General features: G+C 42.4%; 3 protein-coding genes across 3 annotated transcripts; 1 reads left to right on the top strand and 2 right to left on the bottom strand.

Annotated features, from left to right (window-relative positions):
- Positions 1-63: 63 nt before the first annotated feature.
- mettl3 (methyltransferase like 3) lies at positions 64-3,825 on the bottom strand. Its single transcript, XM_028999589.1, has 11 exons — positions 3,563-3,825; positions 3,199-3,386; positions 2,624-3,097; positions 2,125-2,300; positions 1,714-1,927; positions 1,412-1,599; positions 1,054-1,092; positions 865-973; positions 679-744; positions 488-600; positions 64-288 (listed from the first exon to the last, which is right to left on the bottom strand). Exons 1-11 carry the CDS (start codon positions 3,663-3,665, stop codon positions 177-179), a joined length of 1,782 nt encoding a protein of 593 aa, XP_028855422.1. The 5' UTR covers positions 3,666-3,825; the 3' UTR covers positions 64-176.
- Positions 3,826-4,004: 179 nt separating this feature from the next.
- Positions 4,005-7,549, top strand: oxa1l (OXA1L mitochondrial inner membrane protein). The gene is made up of 10 exons (XM_028988030.1): positions 4,005-4,131; positions 4,312-4,446; positions 4,616-4,901; positions 5,327-5,470; positions 5,593-5,678; positions 5,814-5,978; positions 6,061-6,165; positions 6,399-6,561; positions 7,034-7,114; positions 7,293-7,549. The coding sequence occupies exons 1-10, from the start codon at positions 4,021-4,023 to the stop codon at positions 7,421-7,423; spliced, it is 1,407 nt and encodes a 468-aa protein (XP_028843863.1). The 5' UTR covers positions 4,005-4,020; the 3' UTR covers positions 7,424-7,549.
- Positions 7,550-7,727: 178 nt separating this feature from the next.
- Positions 7,728-16,816, bottom strand: slc7a7 (solute carrier family 7 member 7). The gene is made up of 10 exons (XM_028973745.1): positions 16,654-16,816; positions 13,979-14,594; positions 11,316-11,441; positions 11,043-11,187; positions 10,087-10,210; positions 9,780-9,883; positions 9,536-9,632; positions 9,169-9,318; positions 8,588-8,771; positions 7,728-8,348 (listed from the first exon to the last, which is right to left on the bottom strand). The coding sequence occupies exons 2-10, from the start codon at positions 14,481-14,483 to the stop codon at positions 8,269-8,271; spliced, it is 1,515 nt and encodes a 504-aa protein (XP_028829578.1). The 5' UTR covers positions 14,484-14,594; positions 16,654-16,816; the 3' UTR covers positions 7,728-8,268.
- Between the last annotated feature and the right edge of the window lie 1,172 nt (positions 16,817-17,988).

The raw sequence follows: 17,988 nt of genomic DNA, 5'->3' as shown, positions 1-17,988 counted from the left end.
ACTATGAAGTCAGGTCCAAGATTGTAATGTTTCAGTTACATTACAAAAAAAACAACAAAAAAAGACATTTTACTTTAGTTTTATTACAAATCAAATGTGGTCATTTATCAGCATTTGAGCTTCAGGCAAAGTTCAGAGATTACAGTGTACTTGAGGGAATCCAGACTTGTTCTGGACTACATGTTTTTGGGTTTGGAGATGACACCGTCTGGATATCGCTTCTTGAATCGGGCCACGACGTCTGGGTCCAATAGGTGAATCCCGTCCAGCTGGTTGCCAAGTGTCACCCTATAAAAAAATATACATCAAGCTGTGGGTGACTGTGCAGAAGTCCAGGACCCTGGAATGGTCTCACACTACACTGTGCAGCTTTAAAACGTATTAAATACAGGGGTGTCAATAAATGAATTAATTGCATTGCAGTAAAAACTTTTTTTTCCAAATACTACTTTAAAAGGGGTTACACAAACGTCAAGGTCCAACTTACCAGTTTGGTTGCACGTTGTGGGGTCTTCCAAAAAGTTCAATCTTTCTGGTACCCGGAGAGAGGCGCTCAATCATCCCGTAGATTTCATCAGGCTTGTGACTCGTGGAACGAACCTGAAAGACAGACAGCATGTGTCAGCACATCAGTCCAATCTGTTTTTGGTCTTTTTTTTTTTTTTTTTTAAACCTCACCTCAGCCACAATGACATCACAGTCCAATCCTCTGTTAAACCCTTGAGGATTTCCCTTCACACCCACCTGGGGAGAATACGAGAGAACAGTGAACAAATTAACCACTAAATCAATAAAACAAATTCACGAAACTACACAGAAACGCCACACGTTCCCCAATCAGACATACTAACAGACCCCACTCACCAAGCAATGTTCCTTCCCATGGTTAAGCCAGTGACCAGTTCTCCCGGTACGAATGATTCTCTGAAGTTGGTTCGTCTTCACCCAAATGATCTCATCCACTCGCTCATAGCTAATAACATTTACGGTCAAAAGGTGGCATAAAAACCAAGCAGTGGCTGAAATGAATAAGAGCAGAGGATACGTTCTTACCCCCACAGGCTCAGGCACTCTCTGCCTAACTCCATGGCCCTGTAAAACAGATTTAATACTGAGGTGGATACACAGTCACAGTAAAGACACCTGGTTTGTACCAGGCAAAATACAGTCCAAAGCGGTCACGCCCAGTCATCATGCCACCACTGGAGAAGAACATTACCTGTGTCACAGCATTTTTCCAGCATAAAAAAAGGGACTTGGTGAGGGCACTTTGCTTCAGTGATGGGAATGTTTCAAGGCAATACAAGCTTAGATTCTTGCTAAAACTTACCTGATTGGGCATTTTAAGACATGAAAAGAGCTTGCAAATTCTAATAATTAAGCCCTTAAAAGTTGACAACTGGTCTCATACCTCCCTGTGACCCACAAGAACAGAAAACCATCATCCTGGAGGATGGGAATGTTGAGCTTCCTCATCTCGTCATCGGTCAGTGTACCGTATGGCAGCTCCATGTGGATGTCCCAGGGGGGATCTGCCATTACCACTGCAAACTTCCCCAAGATGGATACATCCAGGTAGCGGATGTCACAGCAGATCCACTGGGGATAATAATGCCACATGCAGAACTTTAGTTAAACTTCCTGTGGATATTTGTAGGTTGCAGTGTGCACATTTTCTATATTGTACGAAGGCACAAAGTAACACTTTCTGACCTGCGAGGGGAACAGCTTGCCTACGTTGCTGTCTCCATCTGTTGGATGTAATCCCAGCTCAGCTGTCCCGGGTTGTGGCCCCAAGGTAGCCCCTTCAGCCTCCGGTGGACTGTCGATTTCATAGTGCACATACTTGCAGGTGTCCATGTGAAAGCAGGTGTTGAGGAAGGAGCAGTCGCCCAGGCTTTCATCTGTGTGCTTGTTGATGATTCGCCTGCGAAAACCAACCACTGAACACGTCACTGTTCGGTCCCACCCTGTATATCATTAGCTTATTCTAAGCATAACGTTTGGATATTCTGATGATCACAATGCAAATAAACTACATATTAAAGCATGATTATTTGAGCAATATGCACAGACTATGTTAAACTGATGCCAAGACTGCAGCGGTGTGTGTGTGAAACAGACCGGAAGTGTAGCTTGGTACAGGGTTGTGGTGTGTCTCCAGAACGAACACAATCCTCTTTGGTTCCGTGGTCACAGAACTCTTGCACCTGAGCTCTGCCACGAGAGCGGAACTTCTCCACAATGGACTGCTCCTTTGCCGAGCTGGTGTTTAGTAGCTCAAGGATCTCCCTGCTCATCTGCAAAGGAGGAGGAAAGCAGATATTAGAGGACAGACACACATTTTATTTTTATAGTTTATACAAGTAGGACAGCTATAGTTAAAGTGGAAGATGACCTGTGTTCTCTAATTAACATCGGATATTGTCACTTCAGAATGCCTGCACTAACTGAATAAAAACTATTCAATATGTTTCTCAAATATACATTTAATAAGCATGAATTCTCCCTGCAATAAAATATACAATAAACAATACCTCCATGAGATATTACATTGAGACAATGATAATGTCTTTCACATTGTTGAAAGATTTTAGGCTGCCATGCTTGTTATGATTCTAACCTTTTTGGTCTGCTGCTCCTTGGTGGACTGCTGGTTCAGTAAACTCTCAATCTCCATGTCCAAGTGGGACGTTTGCCCCTTGCTGGTCCTGCTCTTTTTCTCTGGCCCACCCACCCCACCTCCACATTTCCAGTCGGATGTGCCAATTGTGTGCGCTGACGAGGATGCCGCCAGAGAAAGAGAGGACGTCTGTGGCGGGGACGGCGGTGACTGTAGGGATGGGGAGGAGCCTGGTGCCCGTTTACTGTGAATGCTGTCCTCGCCTTTCCTCTTGACACCAGTTCTCTGAGGCAGGGCTACACCTCCGCTCATCGCCCAGACTTTCGTGTGGTCCACTGATGTGACCAGCGTGGAGGGTGAGGATAAGGAAGATGATGTAGGCGTTGTGGATGGCTGCCGGACTTCGATCAGCTCCTGAGCAGAGAACTTGAGGAGCAAGCTCTGAATGCTGCCATGGGAAACTGGTGCCTCACCCTTCAGAAAGACCAGGGGGGAAAAAAGCAGTGCACATCAATAGATGTGAATTTTTTTAAAGCATCACACCCAACTCATATATTAATTAAGTGACTACTTACAGTACTGAGTTCTTCCGTGATGGTTAGCGAGTCAATAGGCAGGGAGAGACCCAGCTCGGATAGGTACCCCAGCAGCCTACTTTCCAGTTCTGGGTCTGGCGGTCTCTCCTCCTCAACCTTCGGGGTGTTCTGGGCTGCTGGGCCCGGGCTGTCGCTCCGAACTGAGGTACCATCCCCGCCCAGCACGTCTAAAGTCCAAAACCATCGCAAGCGTTCAGATTTTCAGCTGGTCACGTGGTCAAAGTGTACAGATACAGCCAACGGTGCGGCTAAACGCATTTTACATCATATTATACTGTTGAGCCACCCCGGTTTTAAAAAGCGTATTAATCGGACCCGGGAGGGCAATGTTGTGTTCAAGTACCTATGCCCAGCTGAGAAGTGTCTTTCCGTCTCCGCTGCAGACGCTCCCGAAGGGAATCCAGCTGCTTCTTGTGCGCCTGAATATTGCTCCATGTGTCTGACATTATAAGGGAAACGCGCTGTAAAACACAAAAATTATACTAATAAAAACACAAAGTGACGCGCGTAACTTCACATCCGCCGCTTCCACATGGAAATTTGAGCGCCCGGCTGCGACAAAAGTTCCCACTTCCGGTTCGACGTCAGCTTTCAAATTAAAGTGCGGCACAGACAGCAGTGAGCGTCCCTTTCTGTAATGTTAAATAGATCTTAAACAGTGATCCAATTTAACCCTGCATCAAACATTACACCCAGTGTGCGGTGTAAACCAATAACACGGAGCAAGAGAATTTTAAAACGCAAAAGACATGCAGCTTGGTCCCTAACGCTCGCCGTACACACAGCCATGTTTGCTTCAACATGGCTGCGCTCAGGGGACGGGTTGCGCAGGGTTGTTTAACCTCATGTTTCTTAAAAAAGATAAACGGTGCAGGCTCTGGCTTGTACCCCATATTGTCGACTCGGCACCAGGTTTGTCTGAATATCCTGTGTGATTTTATTGCGGTGTAACGCCTGAGCGAGCCGTCAGGGCTGTGCATAAATTTAAAGGAAAATGCCTCTACGCGTCTCGTCGATCTTGAGACAGAAATGGCGATTTAAAGCCGTGGCGTTTACACGACAGCTTCTTAACCTCGTCACCTTCTGTCGTAGTCTGCTGGGCAAAGGTCTTATCTACACACGCCAGGAGGCAGTAGGAGTCCGCTGGCCAGATCCGTCCTAAGACTTCAGCAGCATGGACAGTTGTTGGTCGCTAGTTCTGTGTCCCTCAGGTACAGCAGCACAGAGGTAAGTCTGTCGCTTCACCATATCTTACAGCTTAATGTATGACTGATAACTTACTCATTATTCCATATCTACCAACACAAAGATGACAGTGGCATATTCTTTCTTAGCTGATTCAGCCACAGTGCAGATTTGTTACGAAATTGTAGTCTCCTCGCCTTAATATTTTCAGACATCAGCTGGATCTGTCCAGGCGGCCTCTGCTGCCGGGCCAGTGGACATGCCAGTCACCACCCCCGTGGCAAGTGTCGACGCGTCCCCTGTTGTCCCCCAGCCTGTGACAGCAGAGGTAGTGGAGGCCGCTCCAACTGCAGTGGATGTTCTGCGAGGGGCAGGGACAGAGGTCAGCCTATCAGAGTTGGGCCTCGGTAGCTACACCCCTGTGGGCCTGATTCAGAACATCCTGGAGTTTATTCATGTGGATGTAGGCCTTCCTTGGTGGGGGGCGATTGTAGTAGGTGAGATGGATTATTCCATTTTAAACACAGTGGGAAGCTTTTAGCTAATAAAATCTGAAGGAAATCATATTATAGTCTCTCAAACAATTACATTATTGTAGGAAAAGGGCCATTGTCTACTTAAATATATGCTATTTGAATTCCTTTATAATATAGATGAAAAATGTTTATTCAGATAGTTTATATATTTAGTTGGGACCGAAGGATTGAAGGTTTATTTTGGAAGTATATATCACAGTATTAAAACTTTGTGTAAGTCAGCCACAGTGTCAAGGAGAGTTACTAGATGCATGCTTGTCTTGCTGCCTGCCTGCAGCCTAACTGTGAGTTGTCTGTCTGTTCAGGGTCTTGTGGAGGGAGCGTACACTGCTTGGTTTCATTTGCACTGTTCACGGTTTGTGTGCATGTTTGCCTTTTCTGCACAGGCACAGTGTTGGCTCGATGCATTGTGTTTCCAGTGATTGTGAAGGGTCAGAGGGAAGCTGCGAAGCTGAACAATGTTTTACCGGAGATGAACAAACTTACCACTCGCCTCAACGAAGTCAAGCAGAGTGGCAACAAGTTTGAGTGTCAGTGACTTCCCCTCCCCAAATTTTCCATATCCCCCATGTTCTATACTTTTGTCAAATGTGTTCTTCAGGATGATGGCACAAATACTATGGATAACTAGTCTCTCTCTCTGTCACTCTAGTCTCAAAAGCTTACTCTGACTTGGTGATGTTTCAAAAGAAACATGATGTCAATCCGCTCCGTGGCTTCCTGGTCCCTATAGTTCAGGTATGACAACCTATTGCGATGTAAGATCAAATGATTATTACCTGAATGCATTTTGGGTCAAGTACAATGAACTAGAGTGCACATAATTAAAATTATTTGTATCTTTTTGATTTTTCTCCCCTATTTTCTTGACAGGCACCCATTTTCATCTCTTTCTTCATTGCCCTGAGAAAAATGGCATACCTACCTGTTCCCAGCTTGCAAACTGGTGGCCTTTGGTGGTTCTCAGACCTCACTGCATCAGATCCCTATTATATCCTTCCACTGGCAGTAACTGGTACTATGTTTGCCATTCTGGAGGTAAGAACACCAGTTAAATCCCAACTTTTTTAAAAAAAAGTTCAAAATTCAAAAATAGTGTTATGTCTTTTCTCCATCTCAGTTAGGTGCAGAGTCTGGTGTGGACAACCCTAATCTACGGGCGATGAAGACTGTATTTAGGATCATGCCCTTTGTCATCCTCCCTCTCACCATAAACTTCCCAACAGTGTGTTTCAACATCACCACAGTCTTCTCTCAGCTGCTTTCTGATGCTAAAGATTATTTAATTTCTGTTTTTGGCATTTTACTTAGGGTTGGGATACTAAAGCAATGCATCTTGCATAATTAAAATACAACTTTTATGTACTTAAATACATTTTGTTTACATGTAGTTAAATTTAATAAGAAATATTTCTAATGTTACAGCAGTCCTTGATATCATCAGTGCCTTGTTTTTAGGCGGTGTTCACATACTGGATGACTTCCAACGTCTTCTCTCTGGTTCAAGTGGCCGTGCTGAAGCACCCCATTGTCAGGGAGAAGCTGCGGATTCCACAAAGGATTGCCCATCCTACATCTGCCTTGCCCCCCTCTGAGGGTTTTATCCAGAGCATTAAGAAAGGTGCGTTGACTGCCCCTAATGACTTGTTCTCTGTTCATTTTTAGCAGACCCTGCTGTGATCGGTCAGAGATCAGGATATTTGCCGTTTCTAGTTAAAGTTCTGCTCTATGTCTGCAGTCCAGGCAAAGGGCAGGTTCTCAGAGGTGACAGTCTACCTATGGTGAATTAATCATTCAGACGCTTCCCTGACTTTTCCAAGGGAAAAAACTAAAGGTTTTTCATCTTGGAGGCATATCTACTGGGTGCAGTAAAAAAAAAAAACATTATACAGAGTTCTTCTGAATTTCTAGTTTCTGTACAAAAGTCACTCTGATCACAGTGAATAAATAAGAAAATTCAACAGATGCTATTGGGTCATCATATAAAAATGTTCAAATTCCATGACTCAGGAATAGTACTGAGTAAAGTTGAACAGTAATTTCGGGACTGGAGTGGGGTTTAAAATTTGACTTATTTTCTGTTTCTTGTGCAGGCTGGAAGAACGCTCAGCTGGCCCAGCAGCTGGAGGAGCGAGAAAGAAGGATAAAAGGTCACCTGGACATTGCAGCCAAAGGTAAGAAAATGAAGTATTGCAGTGCATTTAGGGCTACACCTTCAACTTTGGCAAGGATTGTACATAATATAAGGTTTATGCGTCTTTTTTTTTAGTCTAAGGTCTATTTTTTAAGCACTTGTATTCCTGATATTCTTGTAAATGAGCATGTATCTATGATTTAATCCTTTTTTCAAAGGCCCCCTTCGGCAGACCTTCACCCACAATCCTTTGACACAGACATCAGATATTTCTAAGTCAGCCAGTCCCAAGGCAGCAGCCCAGCCAACAGGTGGAAAGAAGAGACCTTGGGAAGACACAATTGGCTGAAGAGCTTGTGTTTTTACTGTGTACATATTTATTGACTTAATGGGAGAACGCCTGAGAGAGGAGCGTGACAGATGTTGATTGAGGCTGAAGTTCTTGTATCAATAAAGAATAAGCTCAATGCCTTAATTATTCTTGAATTCTTTACCAATACACCACATGTACTTGGAGATGAGCGTATGGTACTGTCCATATTCCTCATCCTAGTGCCGTGCTACCTGCTAATTAAATGTGCATACCATATACTTTTTTCTTATTACATTTACACAAGCATCCATAAAACACATGTTTTAATTTTTGGAAATAATTTAGTTACTCAATGTGTTTTATCCTGGATTTGGCCCAAATTCATTACATTGGTGCACTGATGCAGTGGCTAATTGGTCATTTGTCCTAGCAGAAACCCCACTGTGATTCATTATTGACATCATCACTTTAATGAATGCCAGTCCCTCTCAAATATCCATGATTTTTATTAAACAAGTGATTAAAAATCATGCAAAATTATTTTATACTTAAATAATGATGATTATAACACTTCAGGTTTCAGCAATGCCCATGATGTGTTCTCTTCGTATATATGGATACTACATACACATTCTAATACTTGTCCCCTAGTATAATAAACAGTCTGTTCTACAAAAATCAATGAACACGATAAAAAAAACTATATACCATTTTTCAATTCAGTCCATAGTCATTTTCTCATTGTATTTGTTCCATTTTGAATCCTACGTGTCATCCTGGAATTGTGACAAATGTCCATCAACCTGATGCAGGTGGAGCCCCAGGAAGACTTCTGGCCAGTTTTTCATAGCTCTTAGTTATGCTGCTTTGCTGTTACAGTCTCAGTCAACCTTCGGCTCATCTGTGTCCTGCTCCGTCAGAACGGAATAGCACATCTTCTGAATCAGCAAACCTGAGGAGGCTGTGTGAGACACAAAAAATGCAGACCAAAGTACTAAGTGTACAACACTGTCTTTTCTGAATTATCTGAATTAATGACACATTACTCAGCAATGCCACTAGATATTGAAGGCAAGGAAAATGTTATGAACTTTTTGACCATTATGAACAAGGCATTTCCAAATATTTTTTTACACATTTTATACGTGGCCAAATAAGTGTTACTGTTTTTTAAGAGGACTTTTGATTTTATGAACTTACCAGTTGCCTTACGGAGCCACATAGGCCGTTTGTAAGCAGGAGTTTTGCAGCAAAGGAAGTAGACTGGAACCCCTGATAGGGCAATCCCAATGCCAATCAGTGAGTTGATTGTGTCACTGTAGAGGGGAACCACCACCAAGAAGACTGTGCACAAACAGAAGATGACCGGGTAGAAGATACTGAGCTGAAAAAAGCATAAAAAATACAATAAACTGTAGAGACATAAAGCATATATTTGCTAATATTTGTTTGGCCAAACCAAGTCAGGGAGAACACGTTGAACTCTGACAACTTTTACAACTTTTTAAAAATTAAAAAACTTCAATTTCAGGTAAAATTACCCTGATTTAACCTCAATGAAGCCTTTTAGTCAACGAAGACCTGAACTATTTAGATAAAGGAGTCTTTATATTACTGAGTAGTTTGTAAAACATGAAGTAGCACAAAGTGTCCTCCATGTACTGGATTTGTTTGCCACCCTATTTCAGTGACTGATTAAAAGGCTGACAATGTCAAATCCAAAGGAACCGAAAACATTCTTAGTCTTAGACTATGATTCAGTTCTCTTTAAACGTGGTTACCTTTAATGGGCGCGGCCTATCGGGCTGTTTCCATCGGAGGTAGAGCTGCCCCAGAATGGACAGGCCCACAAAGAACCAGTAGCTGAAGCTGTAGTAGTTGATCAGCTTAAAGATGTCTTCAACACAGAGGTACACCAGTGCCATAGCACCCTGTAGTGGGACAAAACTAAATTAGCATTGCTGCTGCTACTAGTGGTCCAAAAAGGCTGATCTGTACGGAACATTTCAGCATCCTACATAAATGACATGGAGGAATAAAGAAATACATCCAACATGAAATTGAACTACTGTCAACTAATATTAAGAACAAAATAAGATATGCAAACAAAAACATGAGAAGTATGTTGTGGGATGTGGCATGACTGACATTGAAGAGCAAAGCAGGGACGGGGGTGAAGCGATGGACGTGAATCATGCACAAGTAGTCTGGAAGGTGGCCCTCTCTGGAGCCCACGAAGAACAACCTATTAAAAGTTGGGTACATTTTCATCAATGTACGTCATATTGCATGTCCCATACAGTGGCTCTTGTTCATTTTTATTCCCAGTAGACTGAACAGACTGAAACGGGACATTTCTGGACATTTCATTCTCCATCATTGTCTCACTCACCTGGAAGCAGCAAGTATAGATGCATTGAGCCCACCAAAACAAGACAGGGCGACTGCAAGGGGCATTGTCCAGTTGAACACTCCAAACACCCTATCTGCAAATGTCTGTTAAATAAATCATAATGTCAAACTGCTAACCAATATTAAACATCTACAGTTCAAAAAGCTCATTGATAGTGAAATGAGTCTGAACAATGAGAGCAATATAGCAAAACACTTTCTTCCATCCCAGCAAACCTACTCAATTGTTCAATCACAGCAAAGGTTCAAACACTTTTGACACACGGAAACATATTTAAGCCACTCACCACAGCCACAGCATCACTATCCAGTATGGCATTGATGGGCAGCACTGTGTAGTAGGCCACATTGGTTAGGATGTAGATCACGGTGACAATGGGCATTGAAATGGCAATAGACAAAGGCAAGTTCCTGTCATTTATAAGGACAGTTTTCAGAGGGAGACAAGAGAAAGATGACAAATTTTACATTATGTATGTATTTTCCTATATCATATAGAGTACCAGTCAAATGTTTTTTCACACCTACTCTGTGGTCATTATGGAGACTCCTTAATGACCACCTTTTTTTTTTTTACCTCTATAACTGCTTTGTCCACTATTGTCATCATCAAAAGCTGCTTCATGAGATGCACATTAACACGAGTGTTAAGATTTCAGGACTGTCAGAAAACCATCCCTGTTTTGTATGATTATATATATGTATATATATGTGTGTGTGTGTGTGTGTGTGTGTGTGTGTGTATATATATATATATATATATATTCATTTTCCTGTGTCTTTAGTTTCTTTTTAGAATTTAAAAATGGCAATACCCATAAATGTGTAGGTGTATTCAAAGTCCAAAATTATGATTTGACAGTGAATATTTCACATTAAGTGACTTATACATTAGGATTTTACATATTACAATTTTAATAAAATATGTGATTATTTGAAAATAAGCACAAAATGGCAATAAAGTACTATGATTAAGATAAAATATAATACTTCTGGTTACAGTGTGTAGCAGTCTCAGAAGTTTACTATCACATGACAGCACTGAGAGTCGGGAAGACTTGTGATCCAATCACATGTTGCCTGGACAGAGTATTGTTCGTTGTGCAGCCACTTGAGTTAATCACAGATAATGGTTCAATCCCTGCATTCACTAAAATCAGCAAACCACCTCATGCAACTCTTCCCATTTTCCCATCACTCGTCCAACTCAGATACTCTTTACTTTACTTAGCTAAATACTCACCTCTCTGGATTCTTGATCTCCTCTGTGACAAAGTTGAGGGTGTCCCAGCCAGAGTAGGAGAAGAGGGCTGAGTATAGAGCCAGTGCAATGTTGCCAGGGTCCTTTGAGGAACTTTCAAACATCCCATCAAAGTTCTGTGTGTGTCCTATAAGATCATTACACAAGGAGTTACATGAGTTAAAGAGAATCAAATTATTTTTCCGGTGCAAATCTGGATTTACCTAATTAATGCATCCCTCTCAAAGAATAATTATGTATGTATATCAAAACTACCTTGGAATATCATGACCAAGCCGGTAATGATCACAGCAATGAGGGCTATGACCTTGGCATAAGTGAAGAAATCCTGAACACGGGTACCCCACTTTACATAGGCACAGTTCACAAAGGTCAGCAAACCTGCAGAATATAGATACAAAAAATCCAACTGAACACCATAAAACAAACATTTGTTATTTGTTGAAGTTGAGTTTCATTATCATTTCAGCTACATACATAGTTTTTTTTAGATAACCAGGCTTATGTTAATACCTACTGACAGCCTTCATACCAGACACCAAGCTGCACCAGACCACTGTCAGTCCAACTTTAACATCAACATGGTGATATGGGGGGGGGATGCTAATCTGATCTGGGCAGGTATGGTCTCCCGCAGAGCTCCATCTGCTCCCACTGTGTCTCTCAAATTCATTTTAACTATTGAAGCTCTTACTCTTCTGTGCATGTGTGCCCATGTGTGTCTTTTGAAGAGTATGGCTTGATTTAGGGAAATAAGGTTGCTGACTACAGCTCTCTTGTAGGTTGTTTTTTTGGGAGAGAAGCAGCTGAGAGAGAAAGAGAGAGAGACAGAGTGAAAGAGAGCTGACAGAGCAGCATACCATGCAAGGAGTGAGAGAGCACTGAAAGTAGAAAAGAAAGGAGGCAAATAATTCACTTGGTCAGTTAAAATTCATTACAAATGCATATTCAAATGTGTAAAGGGTCAAAAACATCTGTATTATATAAACATATTTAATTTAAATATGAAACCATTAAAACATTTCAAACACCCCCCACCACCACCACCACCACTTCCCTGAAAGAAAATATCTCATTGTTTTCCAAGACTTTCCTCTTATCTCATTTGTTTTATCAGCATCTTGCTACTTCAAGTAAAGTGGCAAGTGTTTAGTACAGAAATCTCAATGAAATTATCTACTTATCTACATAGCCATTAAAAGTGTTTTAAATGTATTATCTTGATGTCATATTTGTCTATATAGGTTTCCACAAGAACATGTAATGGCAGAAGGTGTGGGGGTGTGGCAGAGAGAGACAGGTTCAAGGTAATCATGTTGCTCCTATGGATAGCATAAGAAGACAACAGAAGGCATTGTGGGAGGAAGTCATAATATTCTCATGCTTCAGGCTCACATTAGTGATTAGTCCGAGGGTCATAGTCTTAATGTTAAAAGGACTTTACCTTGCAGCCCTCAGCATGTTCTTGTTCCTCAATTTACTGCTTATCTGTTATCTATGTGTGGAAGTGTGTGTATGTGTGTGTGTGTGTGTGTGTGTGTGTGTGTGTGTGTGGGGGGGGGGGGGGGGGGGTATTTGTGTGTAAGTTGTGATACAAGCCATTTCCATATTTAAAGACATGATTTCTCTGCCTTATATAAGTGTGTGATATACACCGACACATATTTAGACAGTTTACAAAGGATTATTATATGGTATTGAATATTATTATAATCCAAAGTTATTTATTTTATCCCTGCCTCTTACAATTTACAGGTTTGTACTTTGTAGCTAACCATAATCATCCCATGCGCATGCTGTGAATTACCAGACAGTCATGATAACAGACACGAGGGTAGCTGGATTTTAGCCACTCCTGAAACCTGTAGGATCTCAGGTCACAAGTATGCTTCATGCAACAGGCCAGTCTATCGTGATTATTGTTAATTATGTGCTTTTTAGCTTTTGTACTAATATAATCGTAGTTAATGACTTGATGGTTTCCAAGTACTGGACTGGTTTACTGCTACTCTGACTGACTCATCCATTTATTGTGCGTGATAACTGCACACAACGCAAGCGGAGCTGCCATGCGAGTTTTGCTGAGCAATCTAGACAATCCTGCACTCACACCAAATCCTTCTTCCTCATTTTTTTCACTTAGATTTTTCTTTTCTGTATTCTATCAGGGCACACTGCATGAATTCAGCTGAGTACTTTAATATACAGTGTGCAAGCTATCAGGAAATTTCCGCTTTCACTACGCTGCTTTCCCCAAACAGGAAACAGATGCTGATGATTTGGAGTCTACGTCTTTTGACCACTTTCAACCAGCCCTGTTGCTTCCCGTAAGCCCCCTTAACATTCTGTCTGTCTGAGGGATGTTGTAACATTTATATGCAGTCGAAGTTTAACCCGAGCCCTTGCTCCTATAGGTCCCTTGGATGTACTATCTTTTTCAAATTCTGACTCAGCTTGACAGGCACTGTGCCACACCACTGACAGATTTTTCTTGGTTTCACAATCGTTCAGTGAAAACCCATCCGCTGATTTTCACATTTCGCTTTACATTTGATCAGCTTTGCACAGGGCTCTGCACCCATTAAACAGTTTTGCTGTTTAAATGTAAGCATATGCACTGAAAAAAGTAAACCAAAGCTGTCATTTTGTTTTTTCTCAATCCAGTAGTTACATTTTTTAATTTTAGACAACTTTTAGACAATTTTTTAAAGTTTTCTTTTTTCAGTGTGTACTCATTGACTACCAAGAAGAATACACACAATGAATTAACAGCATGAAATTCCTTTGCATGTCATTTTTAAGTATGTTCTTTTTTTCAAATAGATGATTTCCTTTTATTTTTTCACATTCTCCCTAAATTTATATTATGCTTTAGCGGGTGGCTCAGAGGCACACATCTCTCCTCTGAATGGACTTACAGATACAGGCGGCAGCCAGCATACGGTTGGCAGCATAGGGGGCAGTGCAGGTTGGGAAGATGGGCTGCACCATGTAGTTGGAGAAAGTGATGGCAATGACTGCCTGACTGGTAGGCTCAATGATGAGGAGCGACGTCCACAAACGGATGAAGGCCAGGAAGCTGCCAAAGGCCTCCAGGATGTATGCATAGCTGGCTCCTGATTTGGTTATTGTGGTGCCCAGTTCGGCATAGCAGAGAGCACCAAAGACAGAAAAGACCCCCCCTATGGCCCACACGACAAGCGAAAGGCCATAGGAGCTGCTGTACATCAGCACGCCCACGGGTGAGACGAAGATGCCAGAGCCAATCATGTTGCCAACTATGAGGCAAACCCCATTGAGAAGGGAGATCTCCTTCTTCAGCTTCATGGACTCCTGGCTGTCACTGGACTTCACAGGTAACTTGCCGTTTGTTGCCTCAGACAAGCACATTTCTTGTGTGGGGGCGGGGCTATAGGAAGCCATGAAGCCCAGTGGGATGAAAAGCTGAATGGAGGTAGGTCTTGTTAGGTAATTGAATTAATGTGTGTTCCAAAATGTTGTCCTCAGCTTCAGTTAGGGCTGCTGCAGTGGCATCTATGAACAGAAAAACAGAAAACATGTATTGTTATTTAATGAACCTGATCTCTAGTTAAATTAAAGGGAACAAAGCGCATTAAGCACTTACACGAACCCAGCTCCTGCTGCTGTCTATTTCCAAGCCATTAAGTGACCTGATCAGTACACAGACACACAGAAATCTAGAGGGGGTCCTGTTTTTTCCATTTTACACAAAAGCAACACAGCAATGCCAACAAGTGTTAAACAATATGTTAATGAAGTTAAACAATATGTTAATGAAACAACAGCACATAAGGGAACTGTTTGCTTTATTTATGGTAGAACTTTTTAAAGCACTATATCATACATTACAAAAAACGCTCTATTATTTGTGTATAATATTTATTCAGGTGCACCCTTTGCAGTGTCTTTTGTGCTGAGCTGTCAGTCACATGGATTTCAGACATGTGAAAGCAGAACTACCTACTGTGATGAAAAACACATCTAATGACTGGCATTCTACTCGTGGGGCCAATGCAACACACAGGAGTCAGATGGCAGTTCACAGCAAAAGTGTTTAAATCAGAAGGCTCTGCTTGAACAGAAGTGACATACACACAAGTTACTTGACAAATTCTCAATTACACTAAATGTCCTAAATTGTTCATGGGGAGTCTTGCTTGTGTGGTGGGAAATTTCCCGTCTGGGGAGCTGCAATAAAGGAAGTCAATTGAATTGATTATCCAAGTTTATTTACCATGGCCATTTACCAATTGACTTGGACATATGCTAACTAGCCAATATGAATATTTATAGGAACAAGGTAACCTTTGGGTGAAATAACGTGCTGACCCAACTAAAATTGCAACTCAGTGTTTCATGCTCAGCTAAGCAAGACAAGATGTGTGAACAACAAAAGATTGAGGGTTTCAGTCCTTGAGCACATTTGAAAAAACAAGGAAGATTAGAGGTATGAAGAGGCGCACTTTTTCACACAAACATTGTTGTCTTCTAAGTTCATAACAATGAAAGTGTACATTGTTAGAATATAATCAAATAAATAACCCAAAAACAGAAAAAAAATCCTTCAAGTGCAACAGTTTATACATGTTCAAAAAATGTATGACTTTCTTAAACTATGCTACATCCTTCAAAGAAATGTATTATAATAAAACAATAAACTATTTCAAAAATACAACACCAGTCATTCTGAACACCATGGAAAAACGGGTAAAACTAATTTATCAATACAGTTATGTCCCAATTTCTCCTGTTACAGATACAGATGAGATGTTTTACAAAGAACCTGAGCAAACAAAAATGTATCTTATTTACTGAAGGAAAAATGCTATGCAACCCTACCAGCCTCAATTATCTACCAATTCAGTCAATTAGTCGATTTATACTGATAACTGGGTTCAATTTCACTAGCACGCAAGCACATCCTCAGAATTGCACAAAAGACTTCAGTGCTGAGGCATGATCGAAAGCCTCCAGATTGGCTGAATGTAAAGGTTTGACAGCAGTTGTTGCCCCTAGGTTGGTACAACCAGGCTTTCCCTGGCAAAAAAAAATCTCATTTTGAATAACTCTACCTTCAAATACATATTTTCATTTTCTAATTACTCACGCTGTCACCGTATTTAAAACTGCAACGAGATGTCTCCAAACAACGACTGTCTTTTTTTCCATCACTTGGATCGCAATGTCCAGACATAAATAAGAGATAAATAACAGGCCAAGATACGAGGAGACCACGTGATTTCTGGAGCATCGGCAGACGCAGGAGGATCTTAGAACCGAAGTCCAAGGTTCAGGATGCACTGATAAGGTGCACAGAGAAACTGTGAAACGAGCCCTTCTTCAAGGTTACTAGAGGAAATCCTCCGTTATTAAGCGTACGGCAATTTCAAGGCAATCACGTGACGCGTTTTCAGCTTCTGTGAGATCAAGTTCAAATATAGCCGGGTGAACATGAGAGGAAATTTGGTTAAAGTCAATTAACCCCCAGCGCCGCTCTCACTGAGGTCAAGTCGGCATTTTAACTTTCGCGTATAACACAATCGAGGTAAATAACACACGGTCTTGCTTTTACCTTGTCGTACACAGCTATATTGCTCTTTTTCAGCATGAGTGCCCTGGTTCGCCGGACCCGTGTTTTACTCCGCGGCGTCTCCGTTCACTGCGCCGTTTGCGTCATTCCGGCATCAACGGGAATTTCGCGCAAAAGCGGCGCGCGACCTGGCGCGCGCACGCGCGGGGCTGGAGACCGGCGCGCGACCTGGCGCGCGCACGCGCGGGGCTGGAGACCGGCGCGCGACCTGGCGCGCGCACGCGCGGGGCTGGAGACCGGCGCGCGACCTGGCGCGCGCACGCGCGGGGCTGGAGACCGGCGCGCGACCTGGCGCGCGCACGCGCGGGGCTGGAGACCGGCGCGCCTGTGCGCGCCGCCGCGGCCGCGGTCAGCTGATGGACTTCTGCTTTCGCCTCCAGTCGTGTCAGCACATGGGAGGGAAGTACGAGGACAGCGAGGGATCCTCCTTTTATGCTTTCATCTGTAAAGAAAACAAGTTCAATGGTCGTTGCTCGGTGAAGCCGAAGTGACACGGCGCTCCTCGGCGGAGACACACGTCACGCTGGGTAGTATTAGTATTATTAATATTATGAACGAATAGGAGATCCCCAACCGCCACCAAGAGCGGCATGGTCACCACTAGACCGCTGAAGGTAAACTGTCCTCCAGCGCAACTCACAGACCTGCAGAATTTAGAATACAAAGTCAACTGTATTCATAGTTGGGGGTCCTAGTGAACCGGAATTGATCTCTTCATCGATGGTAACTTGAAAGCACGTTGTAAGTAGCTCTGGATAAGGGCGTCTGCCAAATGCCGTAACTGTAAATGTAACTCCACCCACTGTCTCGAAATCCCAGTAACACACAGTACAATAAAACGCAATATACAGTAGAGGGGAATATGACACAAGCACAAATTCACTATGTCACTAAGTCACTATGTTTTACCAAAAAAAAAAAAAAGTCAAAGTGCCATTTCCATCAAATGAAGGCATTCTGTTTCAGCGAACAGGATTTCATGAAGAGTGTTCCCCAAAATCAATCACCTACTGTGAGTGTGAAACTGGTTCCCAGTGTATCGCAACGGACGACTTGGGCAGAGAAACGGGGAGAATATTCAGAGGTACCCATTACGGTAATGACGAACAAGTAACTTCACAGCGCAGGTGTTTGAAGTACCTTTCATGTCCTCAAGGTGTGCTCATATTCAAACATATTCATATTTGACATTCGTCCCTGCAAACCTGCACCCTCCAGTGGAGCATTAATGTAATTACACCTTTAAACGCCCCTGTGTGATTGACAGGACACCGGTCCCCTGCGGGCAGATTATTTTCATGCAGTTTAATTCCAATA

The sequence above is a fragment of the Denticeps clupeoides genome, chromosome 1 (genome assembly GCF_900700375.1).
Source record: "Denticeps clupeoides chromosome 1, fDenClu1.1, whole genome shotgun sequence".
NCBI classification, from domain to species: domain Eukaryota; kingdom Metazoa; phylum Chordata; class Actinopteri; order Clupeiformes; family Denticipitidae; genus Denticeps; species Denticeps clupeoides.
Note: the sequence above shows the minus strand (reverse complement) of the source record. Positions and strands in the feature narration are given on the sequence as shown.

What these genes read in the sequence shown, in the direction of transcription:
- oxa1l (XM_028988030.1), top strand. Translation starts at nt 4,021, where the DNA reads ATGGCTGCGCTCAGGGGACGGGTTGCGCAGGGTTGTTTAACCTCATGT. An exon ending in TCCTGGTCCCTATAGTTCAG is followed by an intron (nt 5,679 to 5,813) that starts GTATGACAACCT and finishes TTTTCTTGACAG; the next exon opens with GCACCCATTTTCATCTCTTT. An exon ending in TATCCAGAGCATTAAGAAAG is followed by an intron (nt 6,562 to 7,033) that starts GTGCGTTGACTG and finishes TTTCTTGTGCAG; the next exon opens with GCTGGAAGAACGCTCAGCTG.
- slc7a7 (XM_028973745.1), bottom strand. Translation starts at nt 14,483, where the DNA reads ATGGCTTCCTATAGCCCCGCCCCCACACAAGAAATGTGCTTGTCTGAG. An exon ending in ATAGTGATGCTGTGGCTGTG is followed by an intron (nt 9,884 to 10,086) that starts GTGAGTGGCTTA and finishes TTTATTTAACAG; the next exon opens with ACATTTGCAGATAGGGTGTT. An exon ending in TCTATACTTGCTGCTTCCAG is followed by an intron (nt 9,633 to 9,779) that starts GTGAGTGAGACA and finishes AACTTTTAATAG; the next exon opens with GTTGTTCTTCGTGGGCTCCA.
- mettl3 (XM_028999589.1), bottom strand. Translation starts at nt 3,665, where the DNA reads ATGTCAGACACATGGAGCAATATTCAGGCGCACAAGAAGCAGCTGGAT. An exon ending in TGTACCAAGCTACACTTCCG is followed by an intron (nt 1,928 to 2,124) that starts GTCTGTTTCACA and finishes TGGTTTTCGCAG; the next exon opens with GCGAATCATCAACAAGCACA. An exon ending in CACAACGTGCAACCAAACTG is followed by an intron (nt 289 to 487) that starts GTAAGTTGGACC and finishes ATTTTTTTATAG; the next exon opens with GGTGACACTTGGCAACCAGC.